At 37.5% G+C, this 18,641-nt stretch overlaps 1 protein-coding gene across 5 annotated transcripts in view; it reads right to left on the reverse strand.

The window, feature by feature from the left end:
* The window catches only part of DENND1A (DENN domain containing 1A), a 218,184-nt gene that overhangs the window by 120,699 nt on the left and 78,844 nt on the right, over window positions 1-18,641 (reverse strand). For all 5 annotated transcript variants that reach the window (XR_012778177.1, XM_075519367.1, XM_075519366.1 and 2 more), the window contains exons 6-8: window positions 5,805-5,874; window positions 4,569-4,649; window positions 2,312-2,365 (exon numbers count right to left, since the gene is read on the reverse strand). Coding sequence is in view for 4 of the 5 variants with exons in the window: in XM_075519367.1 (XP_075375482.1) it covers window positions 2,312-2,365; window positions 4,569-4,649; window positions 5,805-5,874 (205 nt within the window). In the remaining variant the exon portion in view is untranslated. The remainder of the gene's footprint in view (window positions 1-2,311; window positions 2,366-4,568; window positions 4,650-5,804; window positions 5,875-18,641) is intronic.

Genomic DNA, 18,641 nt, shown 5'->3' on the forward strand with positions numbered 1-18,641 from the left:
AATTACTAGCTCATTTCTCTCTGCCCTCCAATTTGCCAGCCTGTAAAATGGAAATAAACTTCCTCGCTCTCCAGGTGATTTGAGGCTTATCAAACAAAAATTGTTAAAGTTTGAGATGATTAGCATAAAAGAGATTAACATAAAATATAACCCTTATAAACAAGTAACTTCATGTCTGATTAGGACAGAACACATTCCAGATTGATAGCTAGTTTACATTTAGGAACTGACTCTTGAATTACTCCTAATGTATAATATTTCTACAAAAATAAAGCACCTTAGAGGAAAAAGGACATCTATTAAATTTACTGACAGGATACGTGTCAGTATGAAAAGTCTACAACACAGAAAAGCTAGCAACTATGTTTTTAAACAGAGACAAAAAGCCCCAAATGTTATCTGCTATACAAATCATCCACAAACAAGATTAAATGTCTTGATGATTCCCTTTTCTTTTTTTCTTTCATGCCATAAATCGAGGTATATGGTGTTAAGGCAGACCGCAAAATGTTCAAGAAAGAAAACTGAATGTCAGGCATAGAAATTTGGCTAAGAGACATAGCAGGAGCATATTAAAGAATATTTAAGAGAAGCAAATGCCAGCATTGTCTTCCCACAGACCTATCATCTGGCTAGAAATCTGAGGCATGCTGAAACACATACAAGACGACTTCGTGAGGCTTAAAAAGTCTCTGAAAAAGTGGCCCTAAAGAAACCAGGTATGGCCATTTTCAGAAAGCCATCTAACGGATCGTTTTTACTGGTCTCATGTCACTCTTTCAGAAGGGTCTCACTGTATGACTAGCAGCTCTGCTTTTTTCTACCCATATCAATCTGTCCATTAGTACTTTATCCTTAATACATTTCAGCTTCTAATCACAAATGCAGATTGTCAACTCTGGAATGCTATTGTGTAAATATGATACAGAAGAAAGATGTTATCACAAAGAAAAGAATGACCGCCTGAGCAACTACAGCTAATGCAAAACTAATGCAACTACAGCTCTAAAGCAAAGAGCCTGGACGTTCATCTGAATCAATACAAAATGTTTTAAGTCAGGATATATGATACCTGAATTCTGACAGCATCTTAAAGAACAAGGCAAGTTAATACCAAAGTGGTATTTGATCTTTCTTCATACTGGCAATACGGATGTTTGAAACATCAAACTCTTTCACTGAAGATACTGACTATCAAGACTACATCCTTGGCTTGACTAATAAGTAGCCATAATGCTTTAATAAATAAAACCAACATTTTGTATTGAAAGATTTTTTCAAATAAAATTAATTTCAAACCAGTATATTATCTCTCCAGCAGGTCCCAACAATTATTTCCCAAGTTCAGTTTTTAGTTTCAGTTTCATGTTGTACTCAAAGTGTCATACCTCAAGAAAACCAACAAAACTATGTAAGCAGTGTGAGGTCAGCAAGGGGAGAACAAAACACTAACCTGGATGCAGAAGAAAAAAATTGCTTCTTTAATTGTGAAATTATTAAGTTTCTTTTAAAACAGCAGTTCTTTGGAATTTATGAGAAGAAAACAGACCCTGATTCAAGTTAGCTATAAAGGTGAAATACCTCAACAGATTCTTGCCTTCTTTTTTATATAAATTAAAGTCTTGGTAAAATGGAGGAAATTCCTTTCTGTTGTAATCCTGCATTTTTATGTAAAGGATGACTCTTGTAGTACTCACTCAAATGGCAATCACAAAACTGCCTTGAGATTACTTTCAAGAATTTTTCATAGGTTTATTGTAGTGAGCGAACTTTCACACAAATTACCTCCATTGTTGTTCTCTGAAATGCCACCCTACTGTTACATACAGTTACCAAATCACTGTTCTTTCCCAATTTTGAGTAGGCTGAAACTATAGATGTGTATTATAAATTTCCTCATTTATTAGAACCAAGAAATCATGGAATGTTAACAGTAAGTAATAATAGACTGGTGATAATAATAAAAGCTTTATATTTTTAAAATAAATATCTTGACTTACAGCTTAAGATAATTATGCTGTCAATTCCCTGTTCATCTGGTATCTTTTCTTAATTAAAATGGCAAACGTTAAATTCTACTGTTACGTTGTACTTCAAAAGGCCTGTTACTCATGTACTTCTGCAGTTAGGAACACAATGTTTTCCGCCCAATACTTACTATAAATTAACCACCTAAAGCTTACTTCAACATCTAGCAATATTTTACAGAATATAACCTCTTACTATGCCAAACAGAGGTAACAATTGTTATCTATTTTGCTGCTGACATTAACCAGAAATGGTAAAGTGCACGGTCCTCTAGAGTACTCACATTTTCAGGTATGCTAGGAAGCTCTCTGATGTCAGGCACAGTGAAGTAAGAGTGCTAAAAAAAGAGCAAATATTGATTATTGCAATATTGTCAAAAGTAATCTAAATTTATTGCTTGGTATTAGTAACAGCAGTAATAGCAGTTGCTCAGCTAAGTAAAAATGACAGAACATTTGTTACCAACTACCAGTATGACTTCTTTGTCATGGATTTCAAAAGCTGGATTCTCAGATCACACATGCAATATGAAATGCATTAAGATAGAAAGTATCAAATGCTCCTGAAAAGTTACATTACATTTTTTTGTTCTTCAGAGACGCTGATACAGACAGACTCACACAATGTATGACATATGCCAAGGAAACTCCAAGGCAGTCTATAATTCAAGCCATCTTTCCACAGCCCACCGGAGGCTGCATGACGGACTACAGGAAGCAACAGCAAGCAGGTCCTTTTCTGACTTACAGCATCAGTAAGTTTCATTCAAGACAATGGTGAAGTTACGGAACTTTACTGAGAAATGCTTCCTAAAGTTTTATGCCTGCTTACCTGAAAAATATTACTAAAGTTCTAGGTCACTTTTATATGCCTTAAATAACACATTTTGAAAGACTATATCGGTCTCGCAATTTCATAATCCATTCTATTGTTACATTTTTTTAATTGCCTGCATTCCAAGAGACCAAGTTCACTCTAGTTCCCAATCTGACCATGCATGACTTGCATGATTCTTGGTTAGGGCTCTGGGAAAGGAAAGAAGAGAATGCGACTAAACTGCTTTTGTAAATCAATGTTCTATACAATTTATATTATTGTTAAGATTTTCACAATTTGTCTTAGGTCTACTTATTAATTACTCGCTGAAGCTTTAAAGGCTGGTTATATTCTTGGCATAGTTCCACAACTGGCACAATTTTCTTGTATATATATCTCAGACATTTCAGTGCTTCATGAACCATCTATAACCCGAAATAGCAAGCGGGTATAACAGCTACACTGAATATAGACATTAAATGTATAAACACAAATTTTTGCTCTTTGATATATCACTGTTTTAGTTTGGTTGAAAAGACGCAATGCAAAGATACAGGAATAGTATACACAATTATATCACGTATAGGAACCTCACCCCGACCCCAAAACAGGCTTGTAAACAGCCAAAGTAAAATGCGTAAAGACACCACAGCTAACAGTCCCTTGGCTGCTTTTTTTATATCCTTTCTTGCTTCATTGCCCATGAAATGTCTGAGACAAGGGGAGACCGGCAGCATTCCTTGAAACCACTGGTATGAAAAAACTGAAATATCCCAACTGATCATTGCCTTTCGAGACAGCTCGTCCCCTTAAACAGAAATGCTGTTCACAAAAGAGCTCACCTCAAGAGGACTGGGACATTTCTACTGCCAGCTGGTGACCTAGCAAGGCCAAACAACTGTTACCTGTCGACTGACATTACAGGGTGAAGTGATGAGAGTAAGCTGCTTGTTGCCAAAAAGTACTTTAGAAGAAGGAGTAAAGGAAATGAGAGGGAGAAGAGAACTGTGGCTGCACACACCACTAGTTTCCATGTGAACTCTAAATGACTAATTGGCAACTGCAGCAATGTGCATCTTAAGTATTTTTTCACTACAGCCTGGAACACAAGGTTGTTCTGCAAAAATTAATTTGAAGACAAAAACCCCAAAAGACTAAATTAAAAATACAGTCCCATCAATAAAATCCCACACCTATTCTTTCAGTGTTCTCTGATTAATTTTCTCACAAGATATAAAAATGAAATAAATCCTTTTTTGTGGGGGTTTTTTTGGGGGGAGGAAGAGGAAAAGGAATCAGAAAATGTGATAAACAGTTAATACTCAAACCACTGCTATGACAGGTACGTGACTGTTTGCTTTCCAGTCTTGTCCCCCTTGCATACTTGCAAGATCTAGGAGTTCTGCAGAAGTGTGGGCAATAAATGTCATGTTGCTGCTCTGTGACCTCTCGCAGGTCACAGACGATATGGTGAGAAATTTCCATGGGGAATATACACAATCTTCCTCCAATCAAAGAACAGCATTTCAAAGACATCTGAGGTTAAGGAAAGGGAAACAGAGGGCCCCAAATGTGAAAAGGGGAATTTCACAGCTCTCTGTCCTCACAGGAAAACAACATCTGTGTACCAAGTTCCAAAAAAGAGAATTGCTTTTGACGTTCCTCTATTATGATATGTAACGAAAATTAAACACCTTAGTTTACATCTCTCCCACTTCACTTACCACTCCAAGATGAACAGAGGTTCCTGGCTCAGGGATGGTAAGTTTATGAAATGTTTCCAGGAGTTCACTCCTTTGACTATCCTGAAATAAGGAGGGAAAGAAAAAAAAAAAAAAATTACTAAGTAAGCATTGCTATAACAAGCTAAACTCCCAAGATGGAAGGGCAACGTTTGTGGAATTGGGGGCTTAGAGAACTTGCAAATGTAAAGAAAAATGTGAAAATAGATTTATACATTAGACTATGAACAGAAATAAATGCAGTTTCCTCTGACAGCTGGGTTTTATAACACGATTTTTTTAGAATATTTTTTTTCCATATGTATTTCTACATATTTCTGCAACCTACTGAGTCACCAACCTATGCACTACATAGTTACTCACCTCTGAGCAAGCCAGTTTTCACTGCAAGTTCTTTATAACACCTCGCTAGCTTAGGGTAAAGCCTAGGGTAAAAAAATGTATTTAATCTATCTAGATGAAGATGTGATCCTAAGTGCTTCCACCTCAAATGTGAATTATTCTGACAAATGCAAAATACACTTACCACCACAAAATGGTAATAAATCAAAGCAGCAACCTAACTGGGAAGATTATACTTGTAATATTTTAAATACCTGAAACTAGGCTAGGTGTTGCAATCATACATATGGTTTCTCTGTACCATGAATTATCATTTATAAACTGAGAAGCAAATTTTAATGGCTTAGTTCACATTTTGTCACTGTCTCAAGACTGAATTTTACTTTGTTTTGCTTTAGAAGCAAAACAGCATCTGAAGAGCTTAGGCTAGATGATGCTATGTGGGTAAAGCATTTTGCATCAGTAAGCTTAGTTCTACACTTACTTTACATGACAAGTAAACTCGGATAAGACATCTGTCAAAGATTCATGAAACACTGCAATATGGGAATTGCATGGATGTGCTGAATACAGTTCAGGTAGTCAAAAAGTCTGCACAGTATGGGTGACTGCAGGGAAACCATTAACTTGTGTTGGATCCACAGTCACATTCTTGGACTTCGCAAAAATAATTTAAAAGCATATTTATTTTTAAAAGGCACTTGCCAAGCTTTCAGCTTGGCTGAATATGATCTTCTATATTACTGCTTCATACAGATTAATAATTCACGTGGTCATCTCTGATATAAACTCTTCGTAAAACAGCTTGTTTTCATCCTCTCTCCCTCATTTGACATTGGGGCAGGGAAAACAAGGGTTAGTACTTTAGAATAATACCTGTCCTTTTGCTGAATAATCTGCCAAGACATTGAGCAGCTTATAAAAGACTTCAAACCATGGGAGGTAACTAAAAAAAAAAAAAGAAAGAAAAAGCATACATTTAACTTGGTAAATCTCAGTTAATAAATCCAAGATTGCTGGCCTTTACTACATAGATGCATCCTAACAACAGCCTCTACTGGACATGACACTTTATAAATATCTGTTAGGAAAGCCCCATCAGCCCTTCCATCTGAAGGAGAACACCACCAGACAGTCGAAGCACCCCTTTCCTTTGAGGACTGAGCTTCGGTACTTGCTCTTCGCCGGCATCTCCAGCCACCTCTGGGCACTAAACATCAAGTGTAGTACAAGCTGTAAACGCACTGGGGCACCAGGCAGGCCAGTGTGGGAGCTCACCTTCCTTCCCACCCTGCACAGAACAAACATACAATCCGATGGAAGTTTTTAACCTGTAAGATAAATGTACACTACTGTATCTATGTTCATGTATGGTGGAACATTTTTAATCGTAATTATTTCCCAAAGTACATGTTGAATAACTAGTCTTCTGTACAGCTGCTGAGGGTCCTAGTAAACTGAAGACAGACCGTTGTTTTGGTTTTGAATCCTGATACAACTGGATTTTTTGAATTGCATAACCAGTATCTCAGTTTTTAACCACTGTCAAATCTTATTCCACACCCTATATCATTGTATTTAGGCCAGCCCTAAGGTTAGGTCAAATAGAAACTTTACCTTCAGCAAATTTGTACTCAACTTACAAAAGTAATGAAGAAACAAGATTAAAAGACAACCATGCAGAAAAATCACATCTTTTTCATTTACGTTACATTTCCATTCCATAAAATAAGACAGACAGCTGAGATGTTACTTTTCACTACAGTATGCTTTGGTATGATTTTGTACCCTATTTGCATGACACAGTTCTTTATTTCAATTCCTTTTTAAATACCGGCAAGGAATTTCCCCTCAGCTGCAGCAAATAGGAAAGCAAGTTCGCATGACGCACAAACTGATTCTTCTTTTAATCACAGATGCTTTCTGAAGCAAATGGATTCTATTTTGATATAGTTAGACAGGATTTAAAGTTTTTATAAAATATGACTACATCCTGACAACTATAAAGAACTGAGTGCCCCATGGTCCCTAACTGTACAGCTTTTAGTAATAAATGAAGTGAGAAGCTATATATGAGACAGATAAAGTGAATGGCACTCCATCATGAACATTTGTTTGAAGCCTGCAAATGCTACTGTAAAATGTAAGTAGCTTATCAACATATACTGATAAGCAACTTAACTTTTCATGTTATATGACAGTATTATCATTTAAATTAATATGCTCTAAGCATCTTTACAAACTATGTATTAGAATAGAGCAGAAAGACAGACAATTACCACTTTAAACAGCATTTAAGTTTGGCATTATATTGTAAACAATCAAGAAGGATTAGTTAGAAGATAAGTTTCTTTCTTTCTGTTTAGTTAAATAAACTTCAGCAGAGTTAAAAGCCATTACAAGAGTAACAAGAAATCCTCTCAAAACATATCTGCTAAGTAGAGATTAAGAACCTGGTAAACAAACCCTTGCAAGGCATCTATCAAAAGAGTTTGAAAAGACAGAAAACCAAGACGGCAGAAAGCTCCCTGACACCATGAAACCCAAACTTATTTCAGGAAGGCATATTTAAAGTTCTACTTAATTGCTCAGGGACGTTGCTGGAAAACTACATTTACAGAATTAAAATGAGACTCTTAAAATATTATTGTGTTTATACTCTATGTGTCAGCATAAACGCAATAAACACAAGCACGTTACCTCAGCCTCGTTTGCCAGAGCTGCCCTTCCTTTAGAGCCCCACCGCCTGCGGGCGAGGACAGACCAGGTTCTCAGCACCCTTAGCAACAAAGGGTGCACGTACCCAACAGGGACAATGCTGAGCTCTGAAACCAAGGTCAGGTTGTGTTCTTTCTTCAAAGATTTACTTATCTCTCCTGTCGGGGGCCTGTTTGTTCACAGCTAAACCTCACTACAGATTCAAGGGAGTTTTCTTTATTACCACAATACACGAAAACATGACAAATTTGTAGGTTCTATCCATGAGAATACTCCATCCAAATCCAATTTTAATTCTTTTGCTCAGCACCTAGAAAATAGTTTCTGTGATTCTAACAGAAACAACCCAGATCAAGTCTGATACTCACACAATGTCAAAACATCAGCCAACCCTCCATACAACAAAAGGGAAGGTATAGCCCTATTTCTGTTATACTCGCTCACTCCTCATTGATTCCCTTTTCTCTTTAGTTATCTTATAATGAACTTCATTATTGTCCTTTGTTTAACACTAAGTCTTCCTTATTTTAAACCATGTTTTCCAAATAACGGTTTAGCATCTCAGCATAACCACTTCTTTTTCTTATTTTAAGAATAACTTTCCATTTTGCGGAGAGAAGCTTCACAGTTTTGAAGTTGAGGAAATTAGCCGATATTTGAAGCAGACCTCAACACAACACAATACACGGGGATCTGTGCTCAAGAGAGGTGCAAGACAAGATAAAACAAACCCACCACAAAATTGCGTAAATTATGTAGACAATCTCACTTCAGTTTTCACCTCCCTCCTTTGTCACTGCAGAATTCAGGATCTCTCTCATCCTGAAAGCTTTGGATACATTAGAAAACTAATTTATCCTGCCATCTTCAATACTTTTACTTCATCACTTATTCCATGTGTTTACTACTCAAGAGTGAAACAGTCCTGCTTTTATTAGACCAAACCGTGACCAGCTAAAGTTGGGGAGGGGGTGGCAGACATCAAGAAATACAGTTATCTGAATTTGTTTCTAGATCTCTGCCAAAAGGAAAAAAGAAAAGATGCGGATTTTTTCTTACAAAAAGCAAATCCTTGAGGCAGCCTTTAAACACCCCCTCCAAAGAAACGGCGGTTGAATTTATAACCAAAAACTTTCTGTACCACATGCAACTTAAGTAGCACAACTGGTAGCACTACTGAAGATTTATGGCTTATGACTTGCTCATATTTAATTTGTAACCAAACACTTCCCCTTCCTCTTAGCTACCTTAGAACTTTTGATTAACTCTTGTTTTCACAGGTCATAGGTTAAACAAAGGAAGGGAAGCGCTCTGGAGTGAAATTGCCCAGAGCACCACAGCATGCGAGCGCACGCACGCGCGCGCACACACACATCTCCCCCTTCAAGCAACATCAAAAAAGCGACAGACTAGAGATTCTTCAAGGGAGCTGAAGTTCAAAGACTCCAATAAGCATAAATCAGATTGTGGTTGAAGAGTAAACAAAAATAAAAGGGCAATCTGAAATTTTAATTTTTTTTAATTTTACACCCATTTTCAGTTTCCTCACACATACATACACACACATATAGTGACATATTTGCCAGAAATCATGAGAATCAAATCAAAGCCTAACCAAATTAGGCTTCTTCAAGCTGAGAGCGCGGTTTAGCACTCTGCTTTTCTCTCCCTCTGAACCTTCAGTGTGCGATGCAGCCTCAGTGCTGGAGACAGGCCAGTCTGACGGGAAACAAATATGAGCACAGGAAAACTGCTTATTATGCTACATAAGGTCTGCACAAACTCTACTGCACAAGTTGCACAGTACCTTATTCAGTAACTCATATGTCATCACCTTTTTAGTGCACTCCTTGAAAGTACAAAACATCATTAGTTACATGTGTCATAGCAATTAGGGTCAGTCAAACCGTTAAGACAACAGTGCTGCATTGCAGCTTGTAAATACAAATGTTTCCAAAATGTAGTGTTTAAAGAATAGTGGTGCAAAAACAACTGAAAAGCCAGGCTGAGACAACAGGAAAGATATAAAAAGAAGCAAATTAGCATGATGACAAACCCCAGCAATCCCTGTGGGTAGGGGGTTTGCAGTTACGAAGAGGTTCACCTTTAATGGAGTAGACTTGCAACGAGAAGCAGAGCCTTTTGTACCCTGACTGCACAGCCAGCTGACGGGGACAGGGGAAGGCCGGAGGAGGCAGGTGACCGGTGCACCGGCAGCCGCAGAAGGCACAACTCGCCAGCCAGCGCTGCTCGCACAAGTCCAATCTCTACTTCAAAAGTTTCACTGAACAGAAAATGTCATCACCCAATATTAGCTGCTACACAGATGAAAATGCTTACTGCAGTCAATTTAGCTTTGAATTTTTCAACATATTAATCCAGTCGTGCGCTTTAACATATGAAAGGAAAAAACTACTCTATCACAGCAGCACATGTGAGGTCACATTTTCTGACCTCCAGAAAGGACTGCAACCAAAATTGGAGAATATTAAGCTAGCCCCTTTGAAATAAAGCAACTGCATTTATATGCACATATATATACACACACATCCACACACAAACCACACGTGTACGCGCACACACGTGCGCATACTGTCATTCCACAGCAAGGATGCACTAAGGGATGAGCCAAGAGAACTTCCTTTAGCGATACTAAGTTGCCAACAGCAATGAAATTAGGCAGAAAAGTGGATTTCCAGAATCCTCCTACTCTCATGAAACACTTAATACAAAAGCTTTTAAAAACAAAACAAAACAATTATTAGCATTGTTTACAAAAAAATTTTTTTTTGTTTTCAAAAATAATTTAAAAGAAATCCCCCCTCCAGTTGACTCACACTAGGGAACATTAATTGAAACTAACACTTCAAATTCCGCCAGGTCAAATAGTACTTACAGATATAAAGCAGAAAGGCCACAACAGCACACCAAAAAATGATGCCTCATTTTAATCTATTGCTAGTCCAAGCCCTCTTCTAGCCTGTTTGACATGGGCAATTTCGGAAATTAAATTTCAGTATCTGCAGCCGCAAATATAAGTTAGCCTATGGCAAAAGCTATACAAGCCGGCATTGCAGATTTCCCTGCACTGCTCTTGTACCAGTCTACCATGCAATTATCCAGTTTGGGATTTCCAATGAAGGTACACTTCTCTCTTTAAAAACATCTTAGCTTACTGGAAGATTTAAGGATCATGCTTCATAACTTTAGTATAGCGATTTGGCTACTGTCCTATGTAAAATGAAGGGCTCATTGACAATAAGTTATGGGACTTCAAGCTGCACAAACACGAGAGCTACTGTTTTATCTCCGTCAGAATATAACGATTAGCTTCCAGCAACACAAAACCCAAGAAAGTATACACAAAACCGAGACAATAGCTCTATTATAGTGATTGCCTATATGTAAAGACATGCAGCTAATTCAGTCAAATGGAATTGTCCAATACTATATAAGAAAATGCAACATCTCTAAGAATAGCAAAGGGGAAATCTTTGAGCAACATACCTACACTGGCATCCAGTTGATTTCTTTACCAAGTAAAAGATGCCTTCCTCAGGAAAAAACAGCTGTTTCTCATCCAGTTCAGAAGCACTACTAATGAATAGAGGGCTTGATAATAAATATATTTTCTTTGAAATGTGGAAATTTCACCATTATCATTTCTTTTGATATTTTTTGAACACTCATTAGAATGAAGGAGAGTCGTAAGTTACAGCATGTACCACTCTAAATCACTGTAGCTATCTCAGGAATACCATGCACATCCAAGGTCAAGTGTAAAGAGATGCTGGGCAAACAGGGAAACACAGTATGGAACTAGGAATTTTACTTACTGTTAGAAAGGTAAATCTCCAGTGAAGTCAACTTAAAAAGGGAGAGATTTTCCAGTGTTAGTTGTAACAGACAAGCGTGAAGGAGGAAGCAATAGCAAGATAACCGAAGTGTGCAAGAGCACTGTGGATGTTGAACTCATCAAAATAAACTCCCATGGAACACTAAAGAGCCTGAAAGTGTATTGAGAACTTCAGCAGCAAATATGCTACATGTTCCAGCATAGCAGCAGCAAACCCCAGTGGCAAGGGGTACCTTTTAAAATGATTTATGAGTATTTGCTAATTACCATAGCAACTGTTTATAAAACTAATTTTTAACATTGACAGCTCCAGCATTCAATTTTACTGGTGTGCTGACACCATTAAAACGCAAAGCAAACACTTCTGGAAAGGTACCTGTAGTTCCTTTGGTTTCCTCTGAACCCTCAAAAGCTAAGTATCATCTTAGTTCACACAATTTCTACAGAGTACTAGAACAACTTCCAGTCCATGTATAGGCAGAACTGCATTTTTGTACATGCATCTTTGTCATCTGAAATTAATGAGACTGAGTAACCAGTCTAACATCAACATATTTAACGCAGCATTTCCTAATAGGCTGAGTTGTAAGCACACATAACTTTTATTCCTCCCATTCACACAGATCAGAAGTGGAATTTTTAACATGTATTTATTTATAACACATACTATATATTTTGATAACAGCGTAAACAACTGCCATCTCCCTTGCAAAACAGAACAGTAATTTCCATTTTACAGATAGGCATACTTCTCTGTAGTGACAGGCTTACAAAATCTGTCTGTATTAACCAGGATTGGAGTCAAGGAGTTCCTGAATCTTGACCCTTTGCTCAATACAAGAATCTACAGTGGCCTAGAATAGTTAATTCTGTCAATAATGAGCTTAGCTCTTATATAAACTATAGTATGCATCACCACTAACTTCACTGGAAGTAGTCCTGATTGACAAAAGTGTAAGGAAGAGGAAATTCAGGCCAAGTATTTCTTCTGCCAGCACAACTTGTGCATGTATCAACAAAACACACTGGTGTTTCAGTTCATGGACTCTGAATAATTAATTCAAAACACAGATGACCTGGTACTTAGTTGTGGCAGTGAAATCACTACGAAGCCCAGCAGGTTCTTACATGTCAAAGCGTTGGTCTAATGAGTGAAACACCTTTTCTTGCATGGTCACGCTGATACGATGCTAGTGACTCGTATCAATAGGTGTATGTACATTCTCTGTACCCACTCCAAGCAACACCACTGCTCCAAACTTGAAATCCTTAGGAGAGTAATGTGCAAGATCAAAATCTCAAGTAAGATTCAGCAAATTGAAAAAAGATGGAGTTTATTATTACTGTTATTATTACTACTACTATTATTAGTTTCAACATATTGACCCAATGAATGTTCCTGGTGAAGCAAGAACATACATTTTCTGCCTCAAGGTACTTGTCAATACCTGCAGGACAAATGACAGATCCTTGCATCTGGAACTCAGAAGGCATCTCTGTGGATAATCCCACCACCACGTTTGAAAGAAAACGAGTATGGAAAACATATCAAAAATTAGTACAGTCTCTCAGAGACCAGTTATCTTAAAACTTCTTGCATTTAAAGACAAAACTCTGCGATTTATACTTAATGCTGCTTCTTTCCATCCTCCTGCACCTGGTAACTAATGATAATCCTCCCAGACAGATTAGATTCCTAATGTCAGCAATCATATTCCATTTTAAGTTAATAATGGTGATTGCAGATTCTGACGATGAACTAAGTTATGTTTGCCAGTCACCATGCTCTTCAGTGGTTTTATGCAGACACAATTTTAAATAGCAAAAGCACAGCCATCAAAACAGTTTTTCCTTCCCTTCATTAAAAATGTGAATTTCCCTTTTTAATTATTTTTAAATTGCACCTTAATTTTTAACAGCTAAGACTAAGTTAAATGACTTAACTACATATTTTTAAAAATAATCTGTTTTCGTCCCCTCAAGAGAGAGCTGAGTCTTCATATGCCTATTATTTTCCTTGCAGAAATACACTATTAATTTTTTTTTGCCTTCCCTTCCTTCCCCCACCCAATGTTTTCAGTATTTTTACAAAATGCATTTGAAAGAACCAAGCCATCTCTGGGCTCATTTGGGAATTTCCGTAGGCTAAATTCCCAGTTCAGCCATTTATGTGTTCCAGTGTCTTCCCCTACACCTTATGGAACTCAGTACATCATTATTCTCCCTTCTAGACTCAGTCTATTGACACATTCTCACACTTGTAAGCTTAAACACATACACACATACCCACAAATCTCCATAGCAACATCTGTGCATGTTGATGAGATGCAGGCTTACCTTCCACAGGAGCAGCCAACAGCCTTTTTTGAACATCAGCTTTTATTTTTTTTTATTTCAAAGTTCTGTCTCTGCATTAGACCTCAATCCATTGTAAGTGCCTCTGCCACTGCAGAGAGCCATCCGAATCCTTTCCTTTTCTTGCTCTCATAGGATTGCTTTCTTTTTTGCATTTTTCCCAATTTTGTTGTGAACTTCCCTTTGATTACTACCCATGAGTGATCGTTCCATGATTCCATGAGATTCAGTTAAAAGTTCTGTAGCTTAAGCATGTGACTCATGTACATATTTTTTAGAAGTATTTAACCACAGAGAACTGGCTCATACAGAACTTGCGCATCTCATCTTATGGAGCATCTTAAGACTATATAATTGTCAATAGAAAGTGCTTAATTTGGTGACTTGCCACTGTGTATTAATAATAAAAGTCAATTAAAACAGTCCCTTTCCTGTTTTTCTACCCAGTGTGACCAAGTATAAGCAGTTACAGCAAGTCTCACTTGCACAAAGACTCCCAAGTTCACTAATACCACTATTGAACCCAACCGCTCCCCAAACAGCTACAGTGGCTCTTGAAACAGAGCAGCAGCGTCTCTCACAAAAGGCAGCTCAAAGGAGCTGAATACATCCCTTTAACAACACGAAGCCAGAAAACTGTAACAAAGAGATTTATGATGTAACAATTTTACATTTTAGTCAAGCTAAAAAGTGCAAGGGCAGCTTGAGATAACCATTCCAAGGGTCTTTTGTTAGTGTGCTAACATCTAATTGGGACATTGCAAATGGAACTGAAGTCTGGGTTTGACAAAGCTGTCACCCTTTCTCAGATTCTTTGTGGTCACTCTAAAACCTTGGGGGGGAAAAAAAAAGTCCAGTGCAGCTGCACTGTGGAATTTATGTAAATAAAACGAATTCAGAAGAACTTTAGCATTACAGCATGCAACATCATGAAGCATCTATCAACCCAGCACACAGTAATCTCCCCTGCTTCTCGCAGGAGCCCTCTGTGAAGGAAGAAAACAACATAATTTTACAGTCTGAAAAAGAAACAGCTTTTCCATGAAAACCATGCCTTGGACTTTCACTGAAAAACATTTTATACAAAAAGAATCTGTGTTTTAAGAACCTGGAGCATTACACTTCAGACTGGAAAACAGGAATACCACACCTTTTGGCTTATAGGTCCATGCATAACATCCTACATTCTGTACAAAGAAACTGTACATTCACAGATACATAAATATAGGCATAATTTAAAATGTACAAAATTTTAAGTATCTTCAATAGTCAAGCTTTTTTCTTGTGAATTACCTGTCACTGCAAAATTTAGTAAAGTTTATTGAATTTTATGATAAAATATTTTGTGTTTAATTTATTTCAGCAATACCTTTAAGGTCTGTTCTGTTGTTGGGGACTTTCTGTTTTCCCTCTGGTAGATCACTCCTTTTTAAAAATCAAAGATTTTTAAACTTCTAACACACAGGTTATTCATACCATTGGGAAAACGTGCCAAGCAATATTTCTCCAGTCAGTCCACACGGAGAAAAGAGAAAGGAATTAATTTAAGAGAGAGAACCTAGGGTCTGCTGAAACAAAATGCAAAACTGTAAGTAGATTTTGGACAGTATATACATCCCTAAAGCCTGGGGCACAGGCTGACAACAGAAGAAGAGAACTGTGCAATTTGATCAGCTTTACAACAGTGCAAGTCCTACTACACAAGGCTTTTATGGAGTAGAAAGCTGCAGTTCTTACTGTACCCAGCTAATATAAGCATGTCTGACCAGGTATACCTCCCTTCTCAAATTCAGCATGCTAAGATGATTAACTACGGAAGATCAAGTGCATTATCTTAAAAAAAAAAACAAAAAAACAACTTCCATGTCATGTTTTTTAGTACATGTAAAATTAAATGGGAAGCCCCATAAACTCCCAAACACAATCATAAGCTCTCTTGTCCCTTTTCAGAAGAGAAAGTTGTAAATCTTTGGGGTTTTTTAGTTTAAGACCAAGAAAGAAACTTCAAAAGCACGTTAGCAAGCAAAGGCCTGAAGTAGCGACATGAAATAAAGGTACAAAAAGAAAACAGTTTGTTTGCATTTACAAGGCAAACACTGACAATTATGTCTTTATACTCTTATTAAAACCACAAGGAAAGAACATCCCATAAAGCACACTTGGTGAGAAGATGGGTATACTGAAGTGCTTGACAGTTTATAAGAAGATTTATGAAGTGCAACAAAATAGCCTTGGAGTTAAAAAGACAACAATTATGTTCCACTTAAGGCCAATAGGAATACATTGAACAATGTTTTTACTTGGCCAGGGTTAAGTAAAATGCTCTAATTAACAAATAAGAAGAGGGCAGAAAACAGCCTTAAACTGAGAAAAGTTACAGATGATACTGGCACTAAATTTCTTGGACATTAAAAAAATTGGTTATGAAGTAGTTAGAGCAGTTTGGCACACCAAGCTTGATTTTAAAAAAGTAGAATGCGTTAGACAGCATGAGAGCCTAAAGATCACCACTGAAGTGACAATACAGAGAAAGGATTCCAAAGGCTTAGCTTGTCAAGGAATCTCTCTTCTCAAACCACGTTTAAAAGCACACATGAAAGTGCTGGGAGAGAGAATTCTAGATGTAGCAGACAATCAGAGATCCCACTAGGTTTGAGACATCTGGCATCAGTTGAAATCCATCACATTTCATTTGGGGATCAAAGACTACTGTTAAGTCTATCACAGGTTGAAATAGTAGATCCTGAACAGCCTTTTCATCCCAATGCAAATTAACCCTTTTTCCTTGACCAGAGAAACAGCTCCTTTTCATTACAGACTCCAATCGTATGTGCCTGTTGAGCTATGCCCTCTAGTACTAAGTTTGAGCTGAAATTTCAGTAGAATTATTAACTTTTTATTACATATCAAAAGTGTTCCCTATCAGCAAAAGGCACTGTGTGTTACAGCACACTGCTGCAGTTGGCTCCAAAAGCCATGGGACTTTGACATATTTTGTATTACAACCTGTAATGCCATAAACTCCTGAAGAGAAGAAAAATTTTACACAGCTCCATGTTCAAGAGCCACACTGAAAGGCTGGTGAGGACTTTTGCTCAGCTAAAGAAATTACTAAATTACAAAGAAATTCTCCATGCATTTAAAAGTTGAAGCTGAGCATCAGGTGTGTTTTCTATAATCTCTGTATCTCCCAGGGTCTTTTATTCTTGAACCAGAGGGTTTTTTCTACCCATATATTTTGGATTAGTCATTAGCCATCAACCTATGTCAAAGGCTAAGGAGAAAAAAAAAGCCTGAGACCCAAAAGCTCTAAGTTAAGAAACTCTGAGTGTAATAAATACAGCTCAAAAGACACCCACATGATGACTGTACCAGGTTCAGAGGGTAAGCGACTCCCAACTGGCCAACACATTCCACCTCTAGAGCAACCAACTTCGTGTAAGGCCAATGCCCATCTCTGGGAAAGAACAACTCACTAGGACATGAAGTTATATTTAGAATAGAATAATCAGAACTGTCAGAGCAATATTTAAGGAAAGTAAGTATCAATTAGCTAAATCATAGGAGGAAGGCCAAGGTTTTCACTAGCTAATCACACTGTCACATGAGAGAGAGAGAACTGCCTTCCGAGCCACAGGAAGGAATATCTACTTAATAAAAGCATGCCATGTGGTAAGTATCTCATAGATCAGCACCATAAGCTGATTCAGAAAAAGCTCAGAGAATTTTATCAATAAATAGAAGCAAAGTTCTAGTAAGAGGCAAACACTTCAGGATCAAGATGGCAAATATCCCATTTCTGAATACACAGGGGAGATGTATACTGAGAAAAAATGATGAGCCCAGACTGTTTTTTCTTTTTTTAATCAGATAGCATCATATCATTCCAACACCAAAAAGCAAAGCTGGATAAGGCAGCTTCATACCTGTGCGTGTTCATAAGACAATGTTCTAGGATACCGTGCTGATTCTTTGCATTTTGGTAAACTAAATACAGAGAAAATTGGGGTAGGGAATGAGAATATTTCAGTAACCGAGAGAAGAAATCAATTATATGTAGCCCTCTTCTGGAATATTCTCCAAACCACTTTTGTTTCCTATCAGCAAGAAACAAGCTGAAGTGCGGGAAGGTCTTTTACAGTTCCCTTGCACGGGGGGGGAACTTCACTACTGTGAAGAAATATTCACACGTTCAGTGGCAGTACACATGCCTCCTAATAATAAGCAAAGTTTGGTTCCCAAGTCAGTTGGTAGCAGGCCATAAAAGTTAAACTCAAGTCCACCACACCTGAAAGAGCCAAGCGAGAAATTAATGATTATTTCAGTGCTGTGGTGGTACTTGGATTTCATAATTTGGGAACGCAAGAAACTGGGGTAGTCATGTAAGAATCACTTTACTTACAGCAAAGAAGCATTTGTAATACAAGATGTGAATGCAGTCCTTGAATTGAAGACTACAAAGATCAAGTCAGAGAGTCTGATATTTGATTGCAGGTTGTCTATGACTACACTGCACAATGTTTTAGGATTGACAACAAACCTTTAGATGCAAAAATAAGCACATGAAATGATAGTACTTGACTCTTCACCTGCAGAACCATCACTGATGAACCTGTTCAACAGACTTCCTGAACATGTGACACGCAAATTAACAGAAAAGGACTCTCTGGCCCTTTACCTGGCTAGAGGGCACAATTTTTATTCATGAGACTTCTTGTCTAACAATCAGTTTAAGCAAATGATTAAAATAGGAGATTGCCCACAATCATGTTATTTTCTGAATA

Source organism: Mycteria americana, chromosome 17 (assembly GCF_035582795.1).
Source record: "Mycteria americana isolate JAX WOST 10 ecotype Jacksonville Zoo and Gardens chromosome 17, USCA_MyAme_1.0, whole genome shotgun sequence".
NCBI classification, from domain to species: domain Eukaryota; kingdom Metazoa; phylum Chordata; class Aves; order Ciconiiformes; family Ciconiidae; genus Mycteria; species Mycteria americana.